The following is a 27,398-nucleotide window of genomic DNA, read 5'->3' as shown; positions in this document are numbered from 1 at the left end:
GGTCTGATTTACTTAATTTTATAGCAGTAGGTGTAATTTGTAATGGCAGGTGATGATTGATTTTGTCCTGATGATATGGCCAGTACATCACAGTATGGTTGTTAGGCGCTCAATATGATGTTTGGCCAGTGCTTGACACTGCAAGGTTATTAGTGGTCATTTCCCATCGGATTGAAATGGTGCTGCAAGCGTGTGGTCTGTTTAGCAAAGGCCTTGTCCAGACTAGCCCTTGAGCGTGTATGTGTCGGTGTAGGCCTTCTTTTGTGCATTTATATGTGGTCAGATTCTCCACAGGACACTTAATTAAACTGAGCCAAAGCCAAACACCATCCTGAACGTCATTACTGTCACATAGCGAGGAGCATCATCTGTATCCTTGTGCAACGTTTATATAAAGAATATTCACATACAAACCTCTCCTTTAGGCTTTTAGCATGTGTTTCATAGCTGACCCGCACATGCAATGATCACAGTTCTCTTGTCAGACCAGAATTGTCATGTGAAAATTTCTGTTATTGTCAGTGTATTCTGCTGTATTTTACTTCCCTCTCTTTCATCCCACCGTCTGTTCTTCAATGTGCCTTTGAGATAAAGGCTCAAAAGCCCTGCGTGCTGTCTCTGTGCTGTGAAGGGGGTGTCAGGTATGGTTTGGTAAAACTGATGTTAAAGTTGCTTAACTCAAGGTTAGTGACACATTAAATTTAATTGAGTAGCATCATTTTATTTCAGAGTGGAAAACAGACTCCCAATAGTCGTTCTTTACAGAAGAACTTATTCTGTTGTGGAAGGGCGCTGTGAACGTTCTCAACATGTAAAACTATTAAGATAAAGTCGTTTCAGGGCTTTAGGCTATGATTTAAAATGTGACTAAAAACAAAAATTTGCATCAGTAATTTAAAATCTAGTCAGTCGGGAAAGTATTTCATGAGAAATTGTATTAGAGCATGGACCAGTAATGTAGAGTTTACTCGACTACGAACACGGTGCGAGTTGCAATGTCCGAATCATGAAGACATGACTCTTATGAAGTCACACTTACTCCATCAGTGTCAGATTTCACAGCTGGCTCCCTCACTGAACCACCAGTCATTTTTCAGCCATATTTAATAATAATAATAATAATAAAAAAATAACTGCCAACTCTTTCGGTGATGGATAGAATCTTTTGACTTATACAAGTCAGGTTATTGCCAGGTTGTTTATCTGACATTGACAATGTGTAAATAAAGATACATACTCCCAATAATCAATAATAATATTAGAATACCTTTATACAAGTACATATATGAATGTTAAAATTGTTTTTGCTTGCTTGCTTGTTTTTTTGTATAAATTAGAACTGATACTGATGAATAAGTAAGAGTATTCTAAAACATTTTTTATATAATTTCACATTTATAAATTCAAATATTGTGTATAAATATTAAATATTTAAAAATTCTAAAAACAACAGATATGAATGGTTATTGTTTAACATGAGGTCCCAATATGTGGCACAAACTTAAATCAATGTAGTCCATAAACTAAAACATCCTGTCGTCACAATAAACAGCAGTGACTCTTAAAAACATTTAAAAAAAAAAACATCTTTATCAAGCAATTCTGCATTTTTTTAGTTGACAAATTCTACTAAAAAAATGATTTGGCTTTGATAATGAGCCATTGGCTTACTCAATTAAGCCCTGTTTATTTCATCAATTTCATAATTTCACAATTTTCTATTAAATTGTTTTATGGCTTCATTTGTACATGTGCACTTCTTTTTGGTAGTGTTGAGTTTTGACTTTTGCCACATGCTGGCCCAGACACTATAGGGAGAAGCATGTGTCTAACCACTAGTAATTGGCAGGGTGACCTGCAGCAGGACCTGTGAATGAAACCCATGGAGCGGGACAATAGGTCAGTCCCAGAGGAGCTGCCCCCAGAGCAGCCCAAATGCACTCACACTCTCTCTCCACTGCCCAGACAACAGACAACACCCGTAATGAACTGATCAGCCGTCATAGCTGACATCTATATTTACCAGCCATCACTCTATATAGAATATTCATGCTGCACTATGTCGATGCAACTTAACTGGTCAGTGCTTTGGCCCTATTAACATTTACTATTCCCAGCCTAATTGTGTGTGTATGTGTGTGTGGGACATTGCTGTGTTGTGCTGTGCTGTGCTGTGCCTTACGGTCTCAGTCGAGTCTAGCCGTCCTGTCAGGAGAGACTTCATTACAGCTGGCTGTGGTATACACTGTCCATGTCCAGACAAGATTTCTCTAATGAGCAGATCACACCAATATAAACATACACACACACTTATGGACTCGCGACTGAACAACAAAGACCTCTGGTACACAGAGGAGAGGCCATTACAGACAACCAAAAATACACACGCATCAGTCCTTCTGAGAATTTAATTCTAGTTTTTATTTTTGCAGGATGTTAATAATATATAACAGTTAATATACAATCAAACCAAAATTTATTCAGACACCTTGAACATTTCATTCATTATTACAGATTATTTTCTATAGTTTATAAAAATGGTAATAAAATATGACAAGATCTCAGAGTTAAACTGTGTCAGAAAAAAATGTATCTTAATTATGTCAGACAACACTTAAGCAAAACATGGTCAGATCAAAGTGTCTGAATAATTTTTGGTTACAGTTTTACTGGTAGTCCACTGTATGAAGAATTTTTGGGTATAATATGTCACAATTTACTTTATTTTGCTATTCTCACTTACATAAATGAACTATAGTGTCCTGCACCCACTGGTAAAAATATGAAAAATGTCTGAATAATTTTTGGTTTGACTGTAGTTAATTCAGTATATTTTATTTGCTCATATTTTATATAATATGGTGCATCTATTAAGCTTACCAAGGCTACATTTATTTGATATAAAAAGTTATATTTTGTTAAATATTATAAAACTTTAAAATAACTGTTAATTAATAACTTTTAAAATGTAATTTATTCCTATGATGGCAAAGCTGAATTTTCAGCATCATTACCCCAGTCTTCAGCGTCACATGATCCTTCAGAAATCATTTTAATATGCTAAATTGCTGCTCAAGAAATATTTCCTATCAATGATGAAAGCAGTTGTGCTCCTTAAACTAACATTCATTTTTATAGTCACTTTTGATCAATTGTAAAGCATCCTTGGAAAAAAAAAATCTTACTGGTCCCGAACATTTGAACTGCATTGTATATATGCTTCTTTCAGCTAAAATTACAATTAGTAAAAAGAAAATCTCTATGAAACAGAGGTACATTTTTTATTTTAATTCTTATCTAGTCATCATAAATGGCTGAAAAAGACATGGACAAATCATAGAGATTAGTCAGAATGAATGGGAACCATGTCTAGATCTGGACGCCCCACAGGATCGTCTTTTTGTCTTTCTAGTTGGGCTGTGAATAGTTTCGACATGTCATTGCACTAATTTTGTGACCAGGTGCTCTCGTTTTATTTCACTCCATTTTGTTCTTCGGTCTGCTTGCCGATCTCACTCTGTATACGTTCTTTGTTTCTGAGGAGAACTTTGATGGGTTTCTCATTTTAGCTCTGGATCACTGCTGCTGAGGCATAGATCATATTTATGACTCTTCTTTCAGTAAGTGTAAATATAGTGACATTCTATATATATATATATATATATATATATATATATATATATTATATATATATATTATATATATATACACCATAGTGTATGTCTGCATACATTCTGCTTCTCGCCTGTAGGGGTCCCTGTAGAGTGCTCAGGGACCAAAAGAACAATAACTGCTGTCTCATAGCCGCTCTAAGCCCTGGGGGTAGAGTGTGTCGTGTGTCACCATGAGGTAGGTGTGTGTGTATTGGATCCTTAAGCAGACCCAGGGGGGCAAAGCGCCGCTTCATTCTCCACAGTTATTGATTAGATAAACAGTCACTAGTTTTACATCAGGCCCCCGCTGCTGTCTACGAGCCTTTTATTGACGACAGTGGGAAATTTGTTCAGCCAGACTCTATCTACCTCCTCTCTTTACAGGATAAATCTCAGATTGCTTTTGAAACTTTGAGAGCAATTCACATGGTTCCTGTTTATTGTGCCATTCTTATCGTTTCTTTATTCTGTTTTGATTTTTTTTTTTTTTTTTTTATATACACATAAGAGTGATAGTATTTCTTCATTTAAATGTTTTTCAGGCCTCCCAAGAAACTCACAGCAAAGCAGCGGGTGTCAAACCTAATGCGCTCAGAGTATTTCAGTGGGATAGAGGGAGAATCCAAGTCTAAGAAGAAGAGGAAAAAGAAGAAAGGTCAAGCGGAGGAAGAGGAATCTACCGCTGCATAAAGTGGAAGATATAGGAGCGACCCGAGATGCTCTTTTCGGCCGAGAAGTGCTGAGGTCGGAGCCTTCTCATGGCCAGGTGGATTCTCATGGTTGAACTCACAGGTGTTTTTACACAGTGTGACATTTTTACCTGGAACAAAGCACGACTGGTCAGCAGCACGGTCTGAAAACCTGCTCCATGCAAAAGCTTTGACGCAGATGGTAAAATGGGCCTATTGGCGTGAAATGCACAAGAAATATTTTATTATGAATTTATTATGAATTTATTATAAATGGTGAATTAAACATGACTATTTGAGCACTGTAATGTACGTGAACACACGCTGTTTAATCAAAATGAATTTTACATAAAAGTGAGTTGTATTTGATGTGTGTGTGTCTGATTTTTCAGAATCAGTGGCAATCAAACATGGCGTGCCTTTCATGTTGTACACAAGGTTATGAGAACACCGCATAGAAATAGTCTTTGTTTAAAAGCTTTTTAGCTCGTTTCCCTGGCTTGAATTTCGGCTTGGTCAGGTAAATAGGGGTGGATATGTATGGAGGCTTACGCTGACCAGCTGTCCAAGCGTTGGGTCTGTCTCGCCCGGTCACCAGCTGCTGTCTTTTGGCCGAGTCTTCGCTGCGAGCGCTAAAAGAAATTTGACCGGAATATTACGTTTCACGGTCGCTTTATTTCCGTAAAAGCCGCTTGTAAAAATTTGATTGGTCTGTAATAATGAAACGCCTATTATGATTGGTCAATTAAACCCACACAACAAACCACTTAAGCTCATTTCGGCGTGGGTGAGCTGATCTTTACGATGCGCCTGTGAAGAGAGCTCACAAAAGGTTTCCACTGGCAGCAATTTGTATACTTACGTTGATTAAAAATGTAAATATTGATGTAAATGCAGCTTGTTGGGAGAAAGTGTGCTTGTAGTCACAATATGAGCACAGGAAACAGTTTTTTTTATTTATTTATTGCGTTCACTGGCTGTTGGGTGTGATGTCCCATTGCAGCTCTTATGCACTCAAAAAAAAAAAAAAAAAAAAAATGTTCGTGTAAAAACATTTTTACTTATTTTTAAAGCCCATTTTATGCGTCATATGTCCACAACCAATATACAATAATTATTTGACCATGAGGATATCGAAGAGTAAGTTATTTCCGACATATGTGTGACAAATTCAGTCTTTTATTTAGAAAATTATTTTGGCGTCTGTTGAACTGGGGTTGTAAAGTACCCATAACCACAACACTATTTCTACAAAAACTGGTTATACAGGTTGCAGTGCTATTTTTTTCTCTCTTTTTTCGTTGATCTGTGTATTTCATATTGTGGATTCATTTTTTTGTAAAACAGCCGCACAGCAGTACAACCACCATCACAATAATCGGTGATAAATTACATTTCAGTTATACAGTCATTTGTTAATCAGTAATTTTAGTTTTATTATGTTTGTTCGTAAAATGCATGTTTATCTTTAGGCAGAATTTAAAAAAAAAAAAATCCACAATTGTTCAGCATTGCATATGGTTCCACTGAAATTGACAAATTATTTTTATGAGGTTTATTTTGGTTTGTTTGCGTCATAATTTTGTGCAAATAAACCACGCGATTTCCTATAGGGGAAAAGCAACTTCTTATCAGAACACAGTCACGAGGTTCATGGATGAACCTCATCAAATAATTTTCTGATAACTTCTCTCGCACTTTAAAGTTAAATAAATAGTTAGCATTCACCTTTTGGTCAGAGTCATTTGGAAAGTCTATTATTGCGCGTTTAGGTTTTCAGTTTCATGGGTATTGTCCAAGCGCGACCCTGTCGTTCCTGAGGTTGGAGCTGTTGTCAGGTTGGATCAGTTCATCGCGGCGTGTGTCGCGGTATCACTCCAGAGAGAGATGCTGGATCTCCGCCGCCCTGAAGACCGTGCAGGAGGATCCTCGGGACCAGAGGCCGCTGAACCGGTGGTGGAGGAGCGGACGGCCCTCTGTAGAGATACAACCCTGGCCCCGGGTCGAGGTTAGAGACCAAACTTTGAGGGTAGAAATAGGGTGATGGGAACATTCTCTGTAGAGCCGAGTAATTCCCTGCTTCTGCGAGGAGCTCCAGCCCAACGGCTGTCTGCCGTTTCCACTTCGTTCTGTTGGAAACAAACAACATAGGCCTCATTGATTTGATATACATACTAGTGTTCACGTTTTCTTAAAACATTCTCATTAAATGGTTAAAATTCTTGGGAAAACAATGTTCCCGTAGTTTAGCTTTCTATTTTTATTATTAAAATATATTTAAACAACAAAAAAACGTGTACGCCAGATCAAAGTGGCGTAACTAACATGCAGGAAGCCATTTTGTTGTCATGTGACACCAAAACAACAAAACAAAGGCGATCCTTTTAAGTGTCAAAGTCTTTAAGTCTTAGGTCTTTCAGATTTTTCTTTTTCAAATAAATTGATATTATTAAAACTAACGAGTGAGGAACCCTAAGAGAACTTAGTGATTTAAAAATGTTTTAAAATTAAGGTGCAAGAAATATCCTATATTTAGGCCTAGTATTTTCTCCTTTTTTGTATTTTCCGCACAAAAATGTCTTAAACCAACAAGAATATAAAAAAAAAATACAATTGAATTTTTTCCAAAATTGCCTTAATGCAGTTAAAGGTAAAGTGTGAACAAGTATTTGCCAATTGATAGAAAGTTTTTGTTCGTCGAGGTTGAATCCGTGTAATATCCTGTTGAACACTCATCCGTCAAATTGTCACTCAGCAAAGAGCCATTTCAGATAAATAATTCATAATTTTGCCAATTGTTTAATTACTACTCGGAAGCTAAATTATTGATACATGATGCAGTAATTTATTATTTATGACTAAATGTGTTGGACTCATGGTGTTGGAGGTTGTATATGCACAACTTTTTCCCCCAGTTGTGGTTTAATTTGACAGGATAACAGCAACATCAAACAACTAGGCCTACTACAAGCAATTATTTTACATTGATATTAATAATATTTTTATATTAATCTTTTCGTGTTTTTTGTATAAAACCTTTAGGCCTATATTTAAAGGCCTTTTAAAACGGCTCAGAAGTATACTAGTATACTTCTGTATCTTTGACTAAAAAAAACAAAACAAAACAAAACAAAAAACCTTGGCTATTATGTTTCACAAGATGTTTGTATTCACCTGCGGTTTTGGTACCATGTTTTGACCTGTGTGTCAGTGAGGTTGAGAGATGCTGCCAGCTCCATCCTGTCCTGCACGCTCAGATACTTCTGACGCTCGAAGCTGCGCTCGAGCTGCGCCAGCTGGTGATCAGTGAACGCAGTGCGGGCTTTACGAGGCTTCTTCAGCCTGGAGCTGGGGCTGTCCCTACTGCTGGAGATTTCTCGATCAGCCTCGTCTTTCACTGAAAACACCATGCAAATATACACCATAAACATTTGTCATTTTGACAGAAATTACATTGACACTTTTTTTTATATTCTCGTTTCTGTTTGTCCATTTCCCATTAGTAAATTTCTTCAATTTCACAAGGTTAATTATTTTAAATGTCTGTTGTTTAGACAGACGTTTCAACAGCACTAAAACTTTTCTGATAATATTAGGCCTAAATTGTTGTAATTCTGCATTAAAATAATTTTTATCGAGCTGCAATAAGAACTTGAGACTCAAATGCGGATTGTATTATGACACGCTTTGGGTTACACATTTTATCATCAGATGGCCAAATCCATAGCCAAAATTCTCTAATGAAACACCTTTATTGCTAGTCAGTTGTGAGCACACAGATCCTCTCGATTGAACCTGTATCAGGACATTTGGTTTGGTTTTGAAAGCATTAAAAATATAGACTAAAGTGACCTTCAAAACTAAAACTTAAATATCTTATACCTTGACAAATAATTACATTGAACTGCGTTATAGGAACGAAGAGAAACGAAAACGAAAGTAAGATCATAAAAATCTAAATAATTTGATATATTTTTCTTGCTATGTCAGCAATGCGTATTTATTATTTTGTGATCTCTTGGAAAAACCTCCGTCTTCAGGCTTTCATATTTTGGATCTTTATTTTAAACATCATATATATATATATATATATATATATATATATATATATATATATATATGACTTGTTATGTTTACCTGATTTCTTAGGAAAATGCTTAACGGCGTGACCATAACCATTTTAATTTACAGCAAACCGTATTAAATAGCCTAATCTTGTAAATAAAACCAAAATTTAATTGTGTTTGTATTATGGATCTTTTGAGCATATATTTACCTTCAAAGTTTCTTTGTAAGATGTTTTAAAAAAACAAAACAAGATTAGTGTCTCACCCCTGTATTCACTGTCCGAGGACGAATTGCTGTGAAGTTTGTCCATACAGTCTTCAGCATCTTGTGCTAACTGTCCAGTGCTGGAATAAGGAGCACAGGCTGCCAGAGGTTTGCAGTCCGCTAGTATGTCTCTGATCAAGAACGAGGACGTGACTGTTCTCGGCTGCTGAGATATTTGTAAAGGAGAGTCCAGTCCGAGAGCGCGAGCGTGTCTTTGCACTGCGTCTTCCACTGAGGTCCGTCTCGGGGAGGGAGGCGACGAGCAGCCACTGTCCATGTCCGACCGCGGGCTCAACTCCGCTGGAGACCTGCATTCCCCCTTGGACATACACGGGCTGGTAGGTCTGTGAGAAAGTATAGACTCGATCCCAAAGCTCGACCCGTTTGATACCTCCATTGTGAGTCAAATTAAAATCAAATGTGCATTTGTCCTTTCTGACACTGGTTTTGGTGATACAGCTGAGAAATGTGCAGATTCAAAACGGAAAAATCAGATCATAATTCTGAGAAAAAAAGAAAAAAAAAGTCTTCCAAACTCCTTTTGATACTGTCCCAGAAAGAAAGGTCCAATATTAATAAGAGATCTTCTGCTGTCGATTACAGCTTAGTTTTGTTTAAACTGTTCTCATCCAGTCCCTCAAAAGCGAATCCGTGAAGTGCACAGGTCAGTTTCAGCACCAAGGACAGGTACAACTACTCACCCCGCACATAAGAGCACTCTGTATATAACTATTCATTAGCTTGAAAACTTATCTGGCTTTCTAGAGGCACAACTACAACCATACTAACCCCCTAATCGTTTGACCTAAACCCGATGCTGATGTGTAAAGTTCTAGCCCAGGTCTGCGAGGACTAAACCTGTGTAACAGAGTATAAACACAGGCAGTGATCTCCACGACCTGAAAATGACACCCTCAAGGAAACAGCCAATACCGGAGGAGGAACACGCTTTTAAAGGTGTCCATTCCGCGTTTGTCCCGAGCGCCACGTCGTTATTGGTTAAAGGGTGTTTTTGGGGGGGATGATCACGTATGTGTTGTGGGAGGAGGAGAAACATAGTCAACCCTCCTTTTTTGTCCTAAATAAAATGCAGATACGTAATACGTGACATGTGGATCCAGCACAAGATGCTGGATTTTTACATTTAGCACTTTGTCAGTTTCCTTTTTTTCCTTCATCAGAACAACATCTAAACCAGGGTTTTTTAAATTTGTACAGACCCAGAGACCCTCCACCCGAAATCTCAGATATCCCAGGGACTAATATAAATAGACAGATTTATCATTATGATTATCAGACCATTAGTAGAATTATATATTTATTTAAATAGTCAGAAATGTACTAATATATATATATATAGTGTGTGTGTGTGTGTATATGTTTTGACAAAATTAAAACAGAAGAACAAATTGTCAATTTTTTTTTATTGAGAGATTATTACTTCAAGAAGATGTCATATAAACAGAGATGTAATAATCTTAGCTCAATTAATCCACTGTGTAAATGCCTTGACCCAGAATCCCTCTTCTGCTTGCAGACTCTGAGTATTGGGTACTCATGGCTTTCTTCCTGGCTTCAGGATCGCGAAAGGTGTCCAGAGCTGGTCCCACCTACGGAATAAGTGTCCGTTTTATATATCAGAAATTTTATGCTGTACATAATAGATAGATAGATAGATAGATAGAGAGAGAGAGAGGGGGCTTGCAGTCCGCTAGTGTTTTAAATATTGTATGAGCATACAATATCATCTGATCTGATAAATTGTCCTAGAGATTTAGATTGATAGATCCTAGATTGAGGCCTATTGCAGTTCAACATTGAAAACAAAAAAATATGAATGACAGAGGAAAGAAACATGGATGGCACTATTGGAACATGGAAAGCATTCTGTTTTGATACACAAAAGTGTAGTCAGAATAGTTGAACATTAAAAAACATAGCTCGGTAAAAGGGAGCAGAGACGCTTTGCCCACATTTTACTTCTGTAGCATCTAAGCTGGTACATAAAAATGTATACTGACAGCTATTAAATAATAGAACTTGTTGGCACAGCATATTTATAATTTGAACAATGGCTCAAAACAGCAGATATGTACACCAGGGGGTTTCAAATATGTATTTTATACGTTTAACGTCTTCCAAAGGCTAGTTCGTGTTTATGGCATGTTTCTGAACAGCAAAAACCCGATGAAACTTTACTGGTGTGTCACATCATGTTTTAAATATATTTACTTGTTTATCTTTTTCCTTCCCTAAAAAATCCGTTGCCTCCCACAAACACTTTTGACACCTCCAAACCTTTTTGAATTAAATAGGAGGAACACACGTCTCTAGAAAGGTGGAATGAAAGAGATGTAAGAGAAGGTGACAATACAAACAAACAAACAACAGGAATGAAGAAAATGAGTGTAGAATGAAGAAGAGAGTCAAGGATGCAAATGTCGAACCTGGTGCTATCAGGACAGCTACTTGACAGGCTGTAATGAGCAGAGGTAAATCTTTTATAAGGTTAACGCTCCTCTCTCTCTCCATCAGCTGTCATACAAGAGAGAATTTAGCGCAGGCGTGCAACCAAAATAACACTCTCCCTCCCTCATTAGAGCCGACTGAGGGTGGACGACAGGACAGGCATCCACGGGGTGTGTGTGTGTGTGGTTGGGGAGGGGGTTGTAATTTGCAGAGGAAATCCAGACAGAGAGGAAAAAATAGGATGGAGGAGAAGTGCACAGAAAGAGTTAAAAGGAAAACTAGCAGTATTAGATATCAATGTACAGTACAAGCATAATATGCATGTTTAGCCATGTGTCATGGTGCAAATAAATATATGTATCATGTTTTTGTGTGAAAATATTAAATTTAATATTTAGGAGCCAAATTTATTTTAGTTTGGCAGAATTGCTTTTAACAACAGTCACTTCTCTTTGCTATGATGAAGGAACACTTTAGTGGTTTTAAATACAGATTTTACAACAAATATTATTCTCAATCAATATTTTATTTATAATATATTTAGTTTTTTTGGAATAACATTATCCATTTATCCAACAAAACTCTGTTGTGAATATATATATATATTTATTTACACACATTGACAAATTAACAACGTCAATAAAAAGTCTCACAAACCTAAAGAAAATACTTCACAAATCGGAAATAACCGACTGAAAAGAGTCATTTTTTCGTGAATCGTATGCAAAATCCTGTTCATTGTTTGGTGCAAGAAACGCAGCGCACACTCTAAAAGGATGATATGGACAAAACACAAAGCTTTCTCAGCTGGCTTTTAAATGATTTTACAGAAAGACTAAATTATGATTTATGTTGTATTTGCATCTATTTTAATCATGGAGCCCTGCGTAAATAAATACTGTGGCTAGTGCATTATATGTATTGTGGCGTTCTGCCGTCAGTGCTTGTAAAGGTGTGTTAGGATGTGTGTAAGGGCCATCATTAGCTCAGCGGGAGTCTGATTCCTTCATAATTGGAAGCATTGGGGATTGTCAATGGAGAATTTTTATGCACCGCTGACAGGAAGAGCTGTCAGGCTGGTAGTCTGCTTGTCGACGCAAAAGACCAATAAAAACAAAGCACTTTTGATTTACTTGATGCTTTTGCGTTAAGGCTAGCAGAGGGACCAGAACTGAATGGGTTAGTGTGCATGTGAACAATCGTAAGGGCTTGAGGCAGATATTGTTTCTTTCAGCGTAGACTTTTAGAGTCACACTGTCACAACACACACATGTTTTTATGTTTTCATGGTTTATGGGTATTTTCCATAGACATAATGATTCTTATTTTGTACAAACTATATTCTATCCCCTAAACCTACACATCACAGAAAGCTTTCTGCATTTTTACATTTTCAAAAAACATCACTTCGTATTAATTATAAGCATTTTCCTTTTAGGGACCAAAATATTTCCCCATAACGACAAGGATTTCGTATATTCGTACATTTTGTCTCCATAAGGTAGGGTTTACGAGGACCACACTCACACTCTCTCTCTCTCTCATCCATGTATACACACAGTACACTGATCCTGGTTATCTTTTCAGTGCGAGTCAACTAAACCAATGAATGAAAAAGAAATATAATAAAATAATGCATATCGTTTTGAAAAGTTGCCACAAATATGACATAATTATGTATTAATTAAAAATAAGTACACTAATTAATTGAGTTGAAGAAACATTAGCCTAGAGATTCAGTTTTCACCTGCTGGAAACGAGGTAGTTTCCATGTGGACGGGGCCTCAGGCAAGGGCCGACTCTTGCGGAGCAGGGAGGTTCGTGTGTCCTGTATACGTCCAAGCTGAGCCTGTGAAGAAAAGAGGCAGCTTCACTAGATGCTTACAGCTTAATGACTTTTCTCTTTGCAGCAAAGGTTAATATCAAAGTGATTTTGCGAGATCCTCCACAGACCTTCTTATGCTGATGGGCCTGTAGGGCTCTGTCCTTGACCTGCTGCTCTTCCAGCCATCTCTGAGCGTACTTGTACTCCATGAGCTCAGAGATTGGGGTAGATGGTCTGAAATGGAACAAAACAGTTTTCTCAGGTTGCACGCATCTAAATCTGCGGAATTCTGTGGAACTGATTTACACTCGTTTTGGTACTTAAATGCATAATCAAATTATTAAACAATATATTTAAAGGGATAGTTCACTTAAAATGAAAATCATTTACTCACACTCATGTTGTTCTAAATCTGTATGACTTTCTTTATAATGTAGATCATAAAAGAAGATATTTTGAGAAACATTTGGTTTTTGTCCACATAATGGAAGTAAATGGTAACCAAAACTTGTTACCAACATTCTTTAAATATCTTTTGTGTTCTGTGGGAAAAAGAGAAAGTCATACAGATTTGGAATGACATGAACATGATGATAGAATTTTCATTTTTGAGAGGACAATCCCTTTAATATATAAAGGCAAGGGGAAAAAAGCATTTAGTAAAAATAATTTAAAATTCAAGATTTATGCCAGAAAATTATGAATTTATTTCTTTTATCTACTAACAGTCTTAAAAAGCATGAATAATCTTTCTTTCTGTAAACTTTTTACATGTGGGTGCGCTACTAAAACATTAAACTGGTGTTGTGCTGGAAACCCATGTAACAAAACAAAATACAAAGTGAGAATATATATATATATATATATATATATATAATTATCATCCCACTTGCAATAGATACAGATGTCATGTTCATGCAGACGAACGAGTAAGCTGCAGACACAAACAATACATCCGGCAAATGTCATATTCAGTGTGCATAAAGAAAAGTCTTATTTTTGGTCCTTTTCAAGCGTCATAACAGACAACTCCAGTACAGTTCCATTCACATAACAGTGGCTCGCCGAAAAGGGGATTGTGAACCCTGAAAATTACCATGTGTGAGTTGTGTTGTGCATTTGTCACTCTCGTAAATAAACATAACTATATTAAGCCTTCAAAAACAGAACTTGCAACCATATTCTCTGTGAACGTGGCCTCTGTATAAATAATAACAGTGTTAACACAATGTTAGTAAGCCCGTGCCTCGGGCAGTTGTGGCCAAATATTTAGAGGGTCAGACTTGTTACAAAAGGTTGTGGGTTTGATTCTCAATACCTACGAAAATGGAGGAGTGAATGAGCTGTGCTTTCTTCCACCCTCAATGCCCACAACTGAGGTGCCCTTGAGCAAGGCACCTAACCCCCAATCACTCTCCAGGTGCCGCAGCAAAAATAGCTGCCCACTGCTCTGGGTGTTTGTTCACTACTCACTGCTCCTAATGTGTATGCACTAACTTGGGTTAAATGCAGAGGACAAATTGTGTTACCATACTTGATCTTCACACCACGTCACGTATATAAGACTCAAAATCTCCAGTAATATGTACACCATGCTGTTAGTGTTATTTCTTCATTCAAAAAAAGTGGATGTATATTCTATCTGGGCCTTGTGATCAACGGCTCAACATCCTAATGAGTTTAAATAGGCTGCTAAGAGAGATTCCCAATCCAGTCATCCTTACACTGGGAGGAGTCACTGGCATTTGATCCTGGACTTCCAGGTGTAAAGTTGTGAAAGCAACACTCGAATAGACATCTCTAGATGTAGTAGTGTTGCTCTGGTATGTATGTGCGTGCTGTATTTCATGTGTGTGTATGGGGATGGTGACATTTTGTGCAAGGATCCAGGCACACCCTCATTAGGGCTGACCGTGGCATTGGCAAACAGCAATTGATGGATAGAGTGCAGGGCCAAACAAGTCCCTGTGGACCCCTGATCTTACCTCTCATTGCTCCAGACCTCCTTCCTCCTGACTGGTTCTTGAAACACACTCTCACCCAACACTTCTCACACTGGATGTATCAACATCAAGTGAGTGTGTGTGTGTGCATGTGTGTGAAAGAGAGAAAGTCTGGACACAAAGCTGTGTTGTCAGTTAAATAATTCAGCTCCATTTCAACAGTATCAAGGCCCAAGAGGAAGAGAACAAAAAAGAAAGCAGGTGGAAGGCAGAAGGAAGGAGTGAAGGGAGCTTGTGGCACAGCGGACTGCTGTAATAATCCTAGCTCTGCTCTCAGCAGAGTGCTCGTGTCATACCTCAATGGACACAGATCTCAAAGATGAGTGCTCTCTTCCTTCCTTCTCCCTCTTTCTCTGTTTCTTACAGATATACACATTCCTATATCTTTTACTTTTCTGGTCTTTCCTTTTTGCCTCATCCAGTGAAACAAATCACTTTCTAAACTGATCAAGACTCACCCGTGTCTTATTTCTACACAAAAATGATGTAAGAGATGGTCCTGTTCTTACACCTATTTACAGATTTGCTCCCTCAAAATATCCAGGGAAGAAAAAAACGATATGAGAAGTGAGGGAGACACATTATAAGCCTTATCAGACTGGCTTATGAATATTATTTAAGAGACAATATTCACCCTAGAGTCCTAAATGGCTTGCTGAAAGGCTGGTGAGTGAGTGATGGCCATATTAGGATCTATTCCGTTTAATAACACTGAAAAAAATTGATGTAGGAATTACTTTAAAACAATTTTCACCCTGAAATTTCTAGTGAATTTCACAAAATAATTACAAAGAAATGCCAAAAGTAAAACTTTGAATTAAAGTCAGCATGAAACTGAAGTTGTGATAGTTTTTTCTTCCCTATTCTGACGTATCTCACAGTGAGACGTCTTCTTAAACAAGAAAAAATTTCGGGCGGGACATGATTTTGTCCATCGAGAATAGATTGGATGGTTGGTTTGTTATCGCTGTGATCTCATTTGAGTGACAGGTTGTCCCGCCCTCACGTCATCAGAGAAGAGAAGATATCACTGCAAGAGGGAGGGGAAGATATTTTGCTTAAAGATTATGTGGGCACACTGTCATTCTTAAAATATGATTCTTTTCCAAATAATTTTCCAAAAATGATTATGATTGTAAGAAATAGAATTAATTATTAAATATGGAAAATATCTCAAATTAATATCTAAAATATAATGGTTTATGATGCCTGATATGCTCCTGAATGTATCCCTCTTATGTTCTGAACAACTTTTATTGAAATTTTATAGACAAGGCTTTGTGGCTGACGATAAATTCCAAGTGTTTTTGAATGTTTTGATTCACTACCTATATCTGATGCGAGCGTGTGTGTATGTGCGTGGAAGATGTAAACAGACAGTGAGAAAGAGCCAAAGACACAAGGAGGTGTCATTAAGATGCATATCAGTAAAATCGGTTTATTCCTCTTTATAAAAAATTATTATTGAGATTTCAAATTATGTAGTAACAGCCTAACTAATAGGAATAGTAGTATTAATATTTTCCTTTAAAAATGTTAACGATGGTTTTCATTATGACTAACGGTTTGCTTCTTTCCGATTCCTCTCAGCACAGTTTTGGTTGAGACTCTTAAGACAAGCTAACAATGATTGCGACTGAGACATTATAGTGAACACAAGTGATCTCATTATAGTGAACACAACTACACTCACCTGTTAGAAATGCCAAATGAAGCATCTGGTGGTATGCGAGGTGGGGCAGATCTGCGAAACCCCTCTCTGGTCAAAGGCTGGCGCCGAATGTCGTGGGTGGCACGGTACTGCTGCAGCTCTTTAGCAGTAACCAAGCCTGACTTGACCCCTTCTCGGTTAAGGGCGATAAAATCCCTCTCAGCCGCCCTGTTTCTGGTAGACATAGTGTGAGTGCGCCAGCTGGAGATAGCTAAAAGAGAGAGAAATCACAGTATGAAAATACTATGAAAAAGAAAGACTCCATTAATCCATTCAGTTCATCACACAAAATTCCTGAGGAGAAGGATTACACTACAATGTTTTATAATCAGTATTTTTGTCTTGTTTGTCCTTAATATCAAAACATCCTTAAATTTACTTGAGAAGCAAAAATGCATAAGATACAAAGACTTGTTTTCAGAAGATTTATCTTGAATATTAAGCATAAATGTAATAACATTTACATTTATGTAATAACATTGTTAGATTTATGTGTAAAACGAGAAACTATTTGCCAACAGGGTTAGAAAAATGTAATTCAAGAAATATTCACTGAAAACAAGTCTTATCTTGTTTTAACCTGTCACCCCCCTTTTTGAGCTTATATATCTATTTTACAAAATAATTTGAACTCAATAATCACTAGAAAATCAAAACCATATGTCTATCTAAGTTATGTTCCCAATTTGAAATTGATATCACACAAATCGTGCCCACTAGAAGGTTTTAAAGTACCTTTACCATGGTAATTTCAAAACGGTTATCACAGGATGAATTTTGAGCCTTTGAATGATACCTCATTTATGATGATTACTAAAATATGTGATAAGGGAAAAAGCAATAAAAATGGTCTGCCAACTGTCTCTACCGGAATACTGAGAGTTAAAATGCTATGGATATTTTCACTTAGAAACAAGACAAAATACTTTTTCTTACAGTGTCGCAGCTGGTTTTATTGGCATAAATAAGTAATATTTTAGTTTACCAAAAGACCAGGGGTGTCAAACCCAGTTCCTGGAGGGCCACTCTCCTGCAAACTTTAGCTCAACCCTAAATTAAACACACCTGAACCAGTTTATGCAAGGTCTTTAGGATTACTAGAAATACTACTATACTAGATAGGTAGAGTACACTATAAAACAACTTAATTAAAATACTTTAGTTGGAGTTTAAAAAAACTCATTATACTTTTACCTTCTTTGGAACACTTCATTTAGAAATATTAGCAGTATTCAAACTATTAGACAGTCATAGACAGATCAACAAGAGAAAACACAAAACTGTTCAATGGCTTTGGTGACTGGCAGCGCATTTCTCTGGCACCAGGTAAATAACAGTAGGGCACAGGCTCCAGCAGGGCTCTGGCTGACATGTTCAAAACCAAGCAGAGATCAATTTAGGGTGTTTTCTGAAATAATAGTTACATTAGGATTTGTGATGAGTAAGCTTAGATAAGCATGACAGGGTAACTGCATCATAGTTCATGGGACTGTATAAGGGCTTGACACTTGCAGTCACTGCCTGTCGTCCGTTGGAAGTGCATAATTAAAGTGTGAGACAGGGGAGCCAGTGCAGAAGCCAGGCAGAGTTTAGTATGCGCACTGACAGCACAGGCTAAGCGCCTGAGGGGACACTTACTCAAGAAAACGCACTGTGACATCATCCTGTGACAAGAGTTGATGGGGAACGGGTGTGGTGTCTCATAAACAAAAGGTTTTGAGTTAGTGTAGATGTAGCTTTATAATGGTGGTATCATAATAATGTTTTCAATGTAAAGCCAACAGTGTTAAAGTTTTAAAGGCAAATTTAGAACTACTCCAGTGTCAATTTTACAAAATTGTCTTGCCACTTACCCTCTGGCACTCCTCCATCCTGAACTGTGGTCGCCGTCCCAAAAACAAAGTCAGGTCCTGGACAGGACAAACCTCTTGACTTGACCTTTCCAAGAGCTGGCTATAAAGAACACACAGGACTGAGATAAATACTGTTTAGTATTACTACTATAATACTAAAACTATTTCATGAATAGTGTCCTTATGTTTTTAATTAAATTTTTTTTTTTTATAAATTTTTTTTTCTACTTCATGAACAGTTAAAAATTCCCCCAAGTTCTCCCCACTGTGCAATAATAATATTAATCATATCATAATCATATTTTATACTTGAATTTATTTGACATATCCAACCACTTTCCTTATTCGCATTCCCTCGCATAACTGTATCTATAGATTATTTTGTACATACATATATCTATATAGTTAGTATTTATATACATTTTATTCACTTATTTTATTTTATAACCTGTCTTGTCAAATAAATAGGCAATGAATTCTCTGATTCCGATTCTAAATGTAAATTAAAATTAAATAAATTTTTTAAAATACATTTAATTACATATAGTTTTCTCTCCAAAGACTGTTTTATGTGTATATTTACTGACAGAGAACAGTAGCTCTATTTTCTCACAACAATTTTTTTTTTTCTGAACCTATACACTGTCAATCAAACTGTCAATCAGCATCAATTACATCACCACAATAAAAGCGCTGTTAAACTGAAGCATTTAACGGCGCAAGACAATGCATGCATCGCAATGTCAAAGTTTTATGGACCTCTAGAGTGGCAGCTGATTTCTTGATTGACAGGCAGTTTTTCGACCCATACCTTCAAATTCTAGCACACCAAAAGCATCTGATTGTGTCTATTAATAAAATCATAATTATGCACAAACTTATTACCATAAAACATGCCGCAAAAGAAGCCCAAATGACTGCGGCGTCTGGCAGCTCAGTAAAAACGAATTCCCATTGAACGTTGATGCGAGTGATCTTGATGGCTGATTTCTTCAGTCAGGACTCAGTCTGAATCACTAACACAATGTAGTCCAGTCAGTTCATGTAAAGTATGATTTATGTCTCCAGAGTCATAACTGTAAGATGAGTGACAGCTAAAGTGTTGAAAAAGGCAACATTTATCTTGCCATGTGTGTTGGGGGGGTGGGCGGGGGGATTTACCCCCTATCATCATCTACTCGAAAAGAATCTCTCGTGGGGCAAAAGAAAAGCCCACTATTTTTCTCTGAGCTCTGTTAAACAGCTCAAAGCCCTGTTTTAAGAGCAGCTTAGCTTCGAAAAGGTGGAAAATTGAGAATCAAACCACGGCAAAGGTGACAACCGGATGTATCAAAAGTGATCTGTGGAATATGGTGCCTGAGCATTCCACAAGCACATATCTTTGATCTTTGATGGAACATGAGGGAGGTGTGCTCATGTGTCAGTCACAGAGTTACATTCATGTCGGCGCTTCTCCTCACGCTGCCGTATGCGATTTTTGGAAGGAGAAAAGAATTAGCGTGGTGAGTCTGTCATCATCTCTGGAGATCTCTGTGTGTTTGCTGTGTTCTAAAGACTTAATTCTTGTTTAAAAACCCTCAATCCTTCATTCTGAGCTTTGAATAGTCTACGCTGAAAAATGGATTTGAAAGATATTTGTCACTGGACCCCCACCAATCATGCTGGGCAAGTAAAGCCCTCCAAAAAGCGAATACAACTGCCAAACTCGGCTCTTTTTTTTTAATGGCGAATCCCTAAGTATGACCAAATTGAGATATCCTAAATCTTTTTTTGGCCTTTTAACTCACAGACACCCAACCTCTAGTTAACATATCTGCTGAAACGTATCAAACGTTTCTTAAAAGTGCCAATCTTTTGAGTAAGTGCCACCAGGCTTCTCGGCCAGCCCTTTAATCCCCTTCACAATTTTAATCTGCAGATTGTTTTGAGGAGATCACTTAGAGATGCCTGAAGGAACGTGTTGACCGCTGGCGTAAAACGGCTAATCAGACCCCTCAAAACATTATTGGGCCTTTCATTCACAATAAAAGGGCTGAAAGAGAAGGGGACAAGAGAAAAGGCAAGTCGGGCGAAGGATTATGTTAAGCAAAAGCTCCTTTTATATTGTCATTTATTGGTGATCTGTCTCTATATTGTGTTTTCATTAACCAGGCATGGACCTGCTGAATGAACCTGGGGCCGGCATGAGAATAGGGCAGCTTCAGGAGAGGCTACACGAGGGTCAGCGGGAGCAGATTATTCGCACAGGCTAAAAGAGACAGAGAACAGGGGGACATAATCATCTCTTACTAAGGAGACCCCTTCAGTCTATTCAGGCACCCGTGCTTTAATTTCACCGTCCTTTTGTGTCTCTCTTGCTCATGTGTGCTTTTAGGATTTCGCTTGAGCTGCAGAGATTAGCTTAGCGCTGACCCTGAGAGTCTATCACTGCACTTTTCAGTCCCGTCGCCGGTCCTGTTTGAACACTTGCACAAGTTGCTTTTTCTCAGATGTTGTCTCTAAGCGAATACCATGTGGTATTTGTCTTTTTTCTCTCCTAAATCTCACCCAGACATCATTCCCGACAGCCTTGCTACTAGATTTACACAAATTTCAGAGAGGAAGCTTCTGGATAAAACTGGTCTGCACCTCCTGTCCAAGACCTACTAGGTTTGCGCTGTCCCACTGGAACCGGTTTAATCTTGTCAGGCAGCAGCATGGAGAATTGTGAGCCAGGCCTGATCATCTCATCTCATCGGCGCTGACAGACAGCTTTGCCGTGAGTTCCTCTGTCAGACTTACAAATAAAAGTGCCCATGATGATGATTAGAGGATAATGGCAGTAATGCTCACCGAACTGTCTCCACTAATTATTATCCTGCTCTTCCAGCTCGGTTCAGCGCCATCTGGTGCCTGATTACAGGACAGCGGGCACATTGGCTTAAAATTAATCTCTTCATCTCTACTAAGCTAAATTGAGAGAATGAATGGCAGAGAGAAAGTGAAAGTGGGAAAGCGCTAGAAAGAATCTGTATCTTTGTCGCTGTGTGATCTGATACAATTCATGAGGAGAGAATTTAAATATAGTCGCTGTTATAAAGAAGCAGAGAAGGAACCATGGTCTATAATCATAATGTACTAGAAGGGGATCTGGGAAATGTCAATATGTTTAAGTCAGCTAAAAAAATACATTTATTAAAAAGAATTAGATCAAAAATGCTGAGGGGCGAGGAAGTGGAATCATAACCCATAACTTTCTCATCAGATCACAGCTTTTCTCTTTTCTGGCTAAATCCGTCAACTCTAAATTAATATCTAAAACCCCCAGAATGTCAATGCGCACATATGTGCAACGCAAACATACACGCACATTCATCTCATCTCCTCTATAGTCTGGCTGGTTATTAAGATGCTAACTCTCTTTATGTGTGGCAAATCCTGAAGCTTTGGGTATAATTGATGAGGCATTTCCATAAAGAGGGCCAGCTAATTGGGAGCATGTGTCTGGGCAAGCTTGTGCTACCCTTCTTCAATGCAGATGAGTGTTATCCTACCTCTTTAGGTGTATGTATGCTTAAGGATGTACGTGTGGGTGTGTTTAATAAAAATAGGATCGCAAACTGCATAAACCATGTGAAAAAGCAGTACAGTAATTAGACATGTCCAAGGATTCAAGCTGCCCTCAACCTGGATTAAAATTGTACATGCAGCTGGATCAGTGACTTTTTTTAAGTATGGAGTCATTTTGTAAAGAAATTAATATTCAGCAAGGACACAGTAAATAAAAAGGCAGTAAAGACATTTACAGTGTTACAAAAGATGCCTATTTCAAATAAATGCTGTTCTTTGGAACTTTTTATTTATCAATGAATCCTGAAAAAATATAAAGCACCACAAATGTTTTCAACATTGAAGAAAAGTCTCCGGAGCAGCAAATCAGCATATTAGAATGCATTCTAAAGGATCATGTGACGTGTGCAGTAATGGCTGCTGAAAATGCATGCTTTACCATCACAGGCATTTTAATCAGCTTTACCAGCACAGGTTACATTTTAAAACGTACATACATTTTAAAACTAGAAAACTGTTCTCCATTGTAATGATTTCGCAATTACTGTTTTTCTGATTTCAAAGTTTTGAACAGTAGTGTACATACAATTACTTTGCATGCTACGTATAGCATGTTTTAAATTATATTTTTTGGGGAGTATAAAGTAACCAATATCAGGGTGGTAAAACTGTCCCAATATCATAATAATTACAAAAAACAAAACAAAAATAAAAACCTAAATTAAAAGAATGAAAGTAGTTTGCCATAATATTTTATTATTTTATTATACAAAGTGTTGTGATGCGACAAAGTCATTAAATTTAATCTCTTTTGAAAATGGTATCAAACTTTTTACGATAACTAAATTAGCGTCCACACCAATGGACGATATTGTTCTGTTTATTCTAAGTGCGCAATGCAGTTATGTTGTTGCTTTAAATGCTCAAACTCTGTAAGCAGGATGTATTCTGATTGGCTGTCAATGTTTTTATTGTTTAACAGAGTAAGAGTCGTTCTGAAAGTGATTCCAAGCAAGAATATTGTTTCTCTGCCGTTATCATTATAGTTGTGGTGTGTGGATTCTGCTATTCTTTATATTTAGAACAATTTTTAGAACTAAATCGTTATATATATTGTCCTTGATGTGAACGGGCCTTAAGAACTTAGATTTTTCCTTATTTGTCTTTGACCCAGCTGTTAGTAAATGGATATAGTAGGGGTGTAACAATATATAGTGTCACAATATAAAAATGCAACAATATGTATCATGGATAGTGACATTATGTAATGTGTATAGTTCACCCAAAACGAAAGTTTACAGAGTTTTAGTGTCAGTACTACATTCAACTACTAGGCCTATATAATGTTAAATATAATGTATAATAAAGCAATAGGGGAATATTTGTGGGTCCTGATAATGCCAAAAAGTCTTACCAGTAAAAAGTGGCCTACATTATTTTAAATATATCTAGTCAGTGACAGAGTGCAAGCATACTTGTCTAAAATAATTCTGTATTTTCAGCTACAGAATCATGTATATTTTTATTCTGGTGTCACCATTGTCCTGTGTATTGGATTACCAGCACCAAGTCCAAGCCTATTCACTTCCACTCCCAATATAATACAAAAATGTAGCTTTTTAATCAAAAGTACATTTTTTTGTTAACCGTTTACCATATGTCTTGGAGTATAACAATAATATCGTATCGTGAGTTCAGTATCGTGATATGTATCGAATCATGACATGAGGTTATCGTTAAACCCCTAAGATATAGATAACATAAATAGTTAGCAACTGAACATGGACAAGAATTATATATGCATTTTCATTCCATTAATCCATAAATAAATGTATACAGCCCCCGTTTTGACAGGCTACATATGCCAAAGGTCTCTTTACATATCTCATTTACATTAATCTATTATGCAAGCACTTTCCAGTTATGTATTGGGTTCATGGTTATGTATCTGTCTCTCTGTGCTTGTGTTTACAGTGGTCCCAGCTGGATCCCATTAATAATAAGGACCTATGTTGCTACAGCGACCGCGTGGAAGCTAAAGCACCTTGCAGAGTTGTGGTTTATGAAGCACTGTATGCGTGGGCCTAACTGTAGATCCCGATGTACAGCTGAGGTGGGTGGAGGTCAAGGTCGGGGGCCAGATCCTTTGCAATTCAAATAAATTCCACAGGCCAATTAAAGTCAGTAGGCAACTGTATAAAATTTTTAGCTTCATTTGCCAAATCTCACACTCTGATAATGCTTTTTAAAGCACCCTGAGCCTTCAAAAGATATTTTAAAATTTTATACACTGAAGTTTAATTCAGGCAAAACAAGCTTTAGGCCAGACCGCATATACATAATAAATTTGCGCTGCAGGCAAGTATCGGCTACAGTATAGAACTGCTTAAGAATGAACCACAGATTGCCGTGTGTCTAACATTAGCTACATAGGCTGAATGAAGTGAATGGTAATGAGTGGGAAGAGGGGACTGTGAATAGGGCCCAGCCAGCCTGCTGCACAGCAGGTCTCTCTCAGACACCAGAGAACAACAAAAGCCCCAAATCTGCTCCCCTGATCTCTAATTTACTGGTCATCAGGGAATACAGGCATGAAAACAGGATTTATTGGCCATGCCTCATCAAAAAGGAATTAACAAGAGGAGAGGAAAGAAGAGGAGAGGCCTTTTTTGTACTTTTCTCACCATTAACTTTTTGGTCACAAATGGCTCTCAGGGTGCTCGGTTCTACACTCTTGAAAATAAAAGTTCCAAAAGGGGGTTTTGCAGCGATGCCATAGAAGTGAATAGTTCTTAAACAAACCTTTGTGTGTGTGTGTGTGTGTGTGTGTGTGTGTGTGTGTGTGTGTGTGTGTGTGTGTGTGTGTGTGAAGAACATTTTAATAATCTGAAGAACCTTTTTCAACTGTAAAGAACCTTTTGTGCAGCGGAAAGGTTCTATGGATGTTAAAGCTTCATGAAGTATAGATGCAGACTAATTCATCTCCTTTTCATTTTGAGGCCCATTAGCACATTACTAAGATATATGTCCCTTTTCCCCACGGGACAGCCATACATCAGCCCTGCATAAGCAGAGAAAACTCCTGCGATGATGAACTGCTGTGCAGGCCGACAAGAGATGCTCTCAGCACAAGGGACTTGCTGCAGTTGGCCTATTTCTTAATGAATATGAGCCTTTCACGAGTCTCCCGTTACATAGCAAGCAGGCAAAGACAGCCTCCGCTGATTGAAGGAGGATGAGGGTGAACGTTCGAACCTACAGCTCTCAAAACTAGATGCACGAGAGGGAAGAAATAGAGCAACATCAGGCAACGCCACAAGAACAAAAGCTTAAATCCTCACAGATGACTCTGTCATTGTTCCAGCGCATTGCCAAAACCTGTAGCTATGACTGCTTACAATGAAAAAGAATGAGAAATCCTTGATCTCGAGGGACTATGGGAACATGCACGCAGTTCATTATCATAGTCATTTAAATACAGTAATCCTATTTTCTGCATCAGTCAAAAGGGGCATATCAAATAACCCTAGAGAACATTAGAAAGAAAGGAGGGGTGAGAGCAAGCAAAGGCCTAACGGAGGCCTCTTATCCCAGCAGGGATGGACAGGATGATTGGATGAGTGTGAAAAGAGAAAGGCCATGGGAGCAAGAGGAGAGGAGAAACGTTGAGGATTGTGCAGGTTCATTTCATTCTCCCTTCTGCTCCAATGGAAGACTTGATGAAGTTGAAATGAAGCAGAATTAGATGAAAGATACGCTGGAAGTACTTAGTTAAAGATTCGAGGCTTGCGCTGGGTCTAACAAAGAGGGTTCACTAGAGGAGAAGGCAGAGAAAAACACCCATTCCTCAAATCTCAGTACCGCATTCTCTTAAAAATAAAAGTTCTATGTTGGCATCTTTGGCTCTAGGAAGAACCAATGAAATGAATTCATTTAAAGTTCTTCTGTGGCATCACTGTGAAAACTGTGAGCATTTTATACTTTTAGCTTATTAGTATTAGTGCTACGTGACCTGAACGGTGTGTGTGAGATAAAGCAGACACCCGAAATGTGCAGTCCTGCTGTGGTATTCCAGGGACATTGCGGAGAAACGCTGGTCTAGATCAAAGGCATATCATGGTGAGATTTATTCCGAGACTATCTCTGCCATCTAGTGGTCATTTTAGTTATGGCGTTGTTTAGTTGTGTTTCCAAACAATACGGTGAATGATTTCAGCATTAATTTGTGAAACGCATAAAGACTGATTATTTGTTTGGGAGAATATTAATTGTAGGGCCTAAAATAATTAATATATGGTGCTATGCAGAGAAATAAGGTTACATAGTTGTTAGTTCAATGAAGTCAAATCCATCGATATCAGTCCTGACCTTAATTAATAGAGGACGATGCAGCATAGACTCTCTCACCACACCAACACGAGGACTTTCCATCTCTGATTCGTTGAGCCTCTGGTAAAATACAAATATTATAGATCATTAGGCCAATACTATATGATTATTTGTCAAAAAATAAATAAATAACAATTACTATAGGACATAGAGATTATATTATCGAAAACAACGTCGCCGAGTTATCAGCTATGACATATTTTGTCGTATGTTAGAGCTAACGTATTATTTGAAAGAAGATATCTAACCTGTTGGGAAAGATGACACCTTGAAAAATACGGTTCACGGAAGGATTTTGTGGATAAACAATCCTTGCTGAACCTTGTTGTGGTAATTTCAGTTCAAAGGCACTAAAATACACCAGAGTTACAAACGGTTTCAGCGATTTCACAGGCCGTGAGGCAAACCTTCCCTCTGGTTGTGTTTCGTTGTCATGGAGATGGGACGCTTCTGCTCTGCAAGCCCGAGTATCATACTGTTATCATTGACGATAACTGTTAGTTTAAAAAACATTAATTAACTATTTGTATTTATAGTGATATATATATTAACTCCATATAACCAAAATTCCAAGCTCATTCTTAATTCGTTGTGTTAACCGGCCATGATCGCGCCTCCAGTACAATAGAGGGCAGCATATGCAAAGACCCCACAACACGCGAGGAGTAAAGTGACGTGTAGCCAAGTGTGGTGTCCCATACTCGAAATTTGTGCTCTGCTTCACCCATCCAAGTGCGCACACACACAGCAGTGAGAATTGAACACGGTGCTGTTCATTCACTACCCCACCTAACGTTACATACTGAGAAGTCCGACTCTTAGGCCACAACTGCCCATTAGGGTTAGGAATATTTGATCCTAAAATTATAGGAGGTCTCTGCGGAACAAAAAAAGTGTTTCCTAATTTTGAGGTGTCTCAAGAGAA

The 27,398-nt window shown here is 37.8% G+C and overlaps 3 protein-coding genes across 3 annotated transcripts in view; 1 reads left to right on the top strand and 2 right to left on the bottom strand.

Annotated features, from left to right (window-relative positions):
• Positions 1-4,695, top strand: part of ddx31 (DEAD (Asp-Glu-Ala-Asp) box polypeptide 31) — a 19,506-nt gene extending 14,811 nt beyond the window's left edge. The window contains exon 20 of the mRNA XM_067407740.1: positions 4,196-4,695. Within this exon, the coding sequence (XP_067263841.1) occupies positions 4,196-4,343 (148 nt within the window). The 3' untranslated portion in view covers positions 4,344-4,695. The remainder of the gene's footprint in view (positions 1-4,195) is intronic.
• A 997-nt stretch (positions 4,696-5,692) lies between these two features.
• On the bottom strand, positions 5,693-9,071 carry barhl1a (BarH-like homeobox 1a). The gene is made up of 3 exons (XM_067407861.1): positions 8,675-9,071; positions 7,517-7,739; positions 5,693-6,471 (listed from the first exon to the last, which is right to left on the bottom strand). The coding sequence occupies exons 1-3, from the start codon at positions 9,069-9,071 to the stop codon at positions 6,192-6,194; spliced, it is 900 nt and encodes a 299-aa protein (XP_067263962.1). The 3' UTR covers positions 5,693-6,191.
• Positions 9,072-10,161: 1,090 nt separating this feature from the next.
• cfap77 (cilia and flagella associated protein 77) lies at positions 10,162-26,874 on the bottom strand. The gene is made up of 7 exons (XM_067408158.1): positions 26,722-26,874; positions 26,453-26,533; positions 18,536-18,635; positions 16,665-16,893; positions 13,097-13,202; positions 12,891-12,992; positions 10,162-10,284 (listed from the first exon to the last, which is right to left on the bottom strand). Exons 2-7 carry the CDS (start codon positions 26,513-26,515, stop codon positions 10,162-10,164), a joined length of 723 nt encoding a protein of 240 aa, XP_067264259.1. The 5' UTR covers positions 26,516-26,533; positions 26,722-26,874.
• Positions 26,875-27,398: the final 524 nt, after the last annotated feature.

This window comes from Chanodichthys erythropterus, chromosome 13, assembly GCF_024489055.1.
Source record: "Chanodichthys erythropterus isolate Z2021 chromosome 13, ASM2448905v1, whole genome shotgun sequence".
NCBI classification, from domain to species: domain Eukaryota; kingdom Metazoa; phylum Chordata; class Actinopteri; order Cypriniformes; family Xenocyprididae; genus Chanodichthys; species Chanodichthys erythropterus.
Note: the sequence above shows the minus strand (reverse complement) of the source record. Positions and strands in the feature narration are given on the sequence as shown.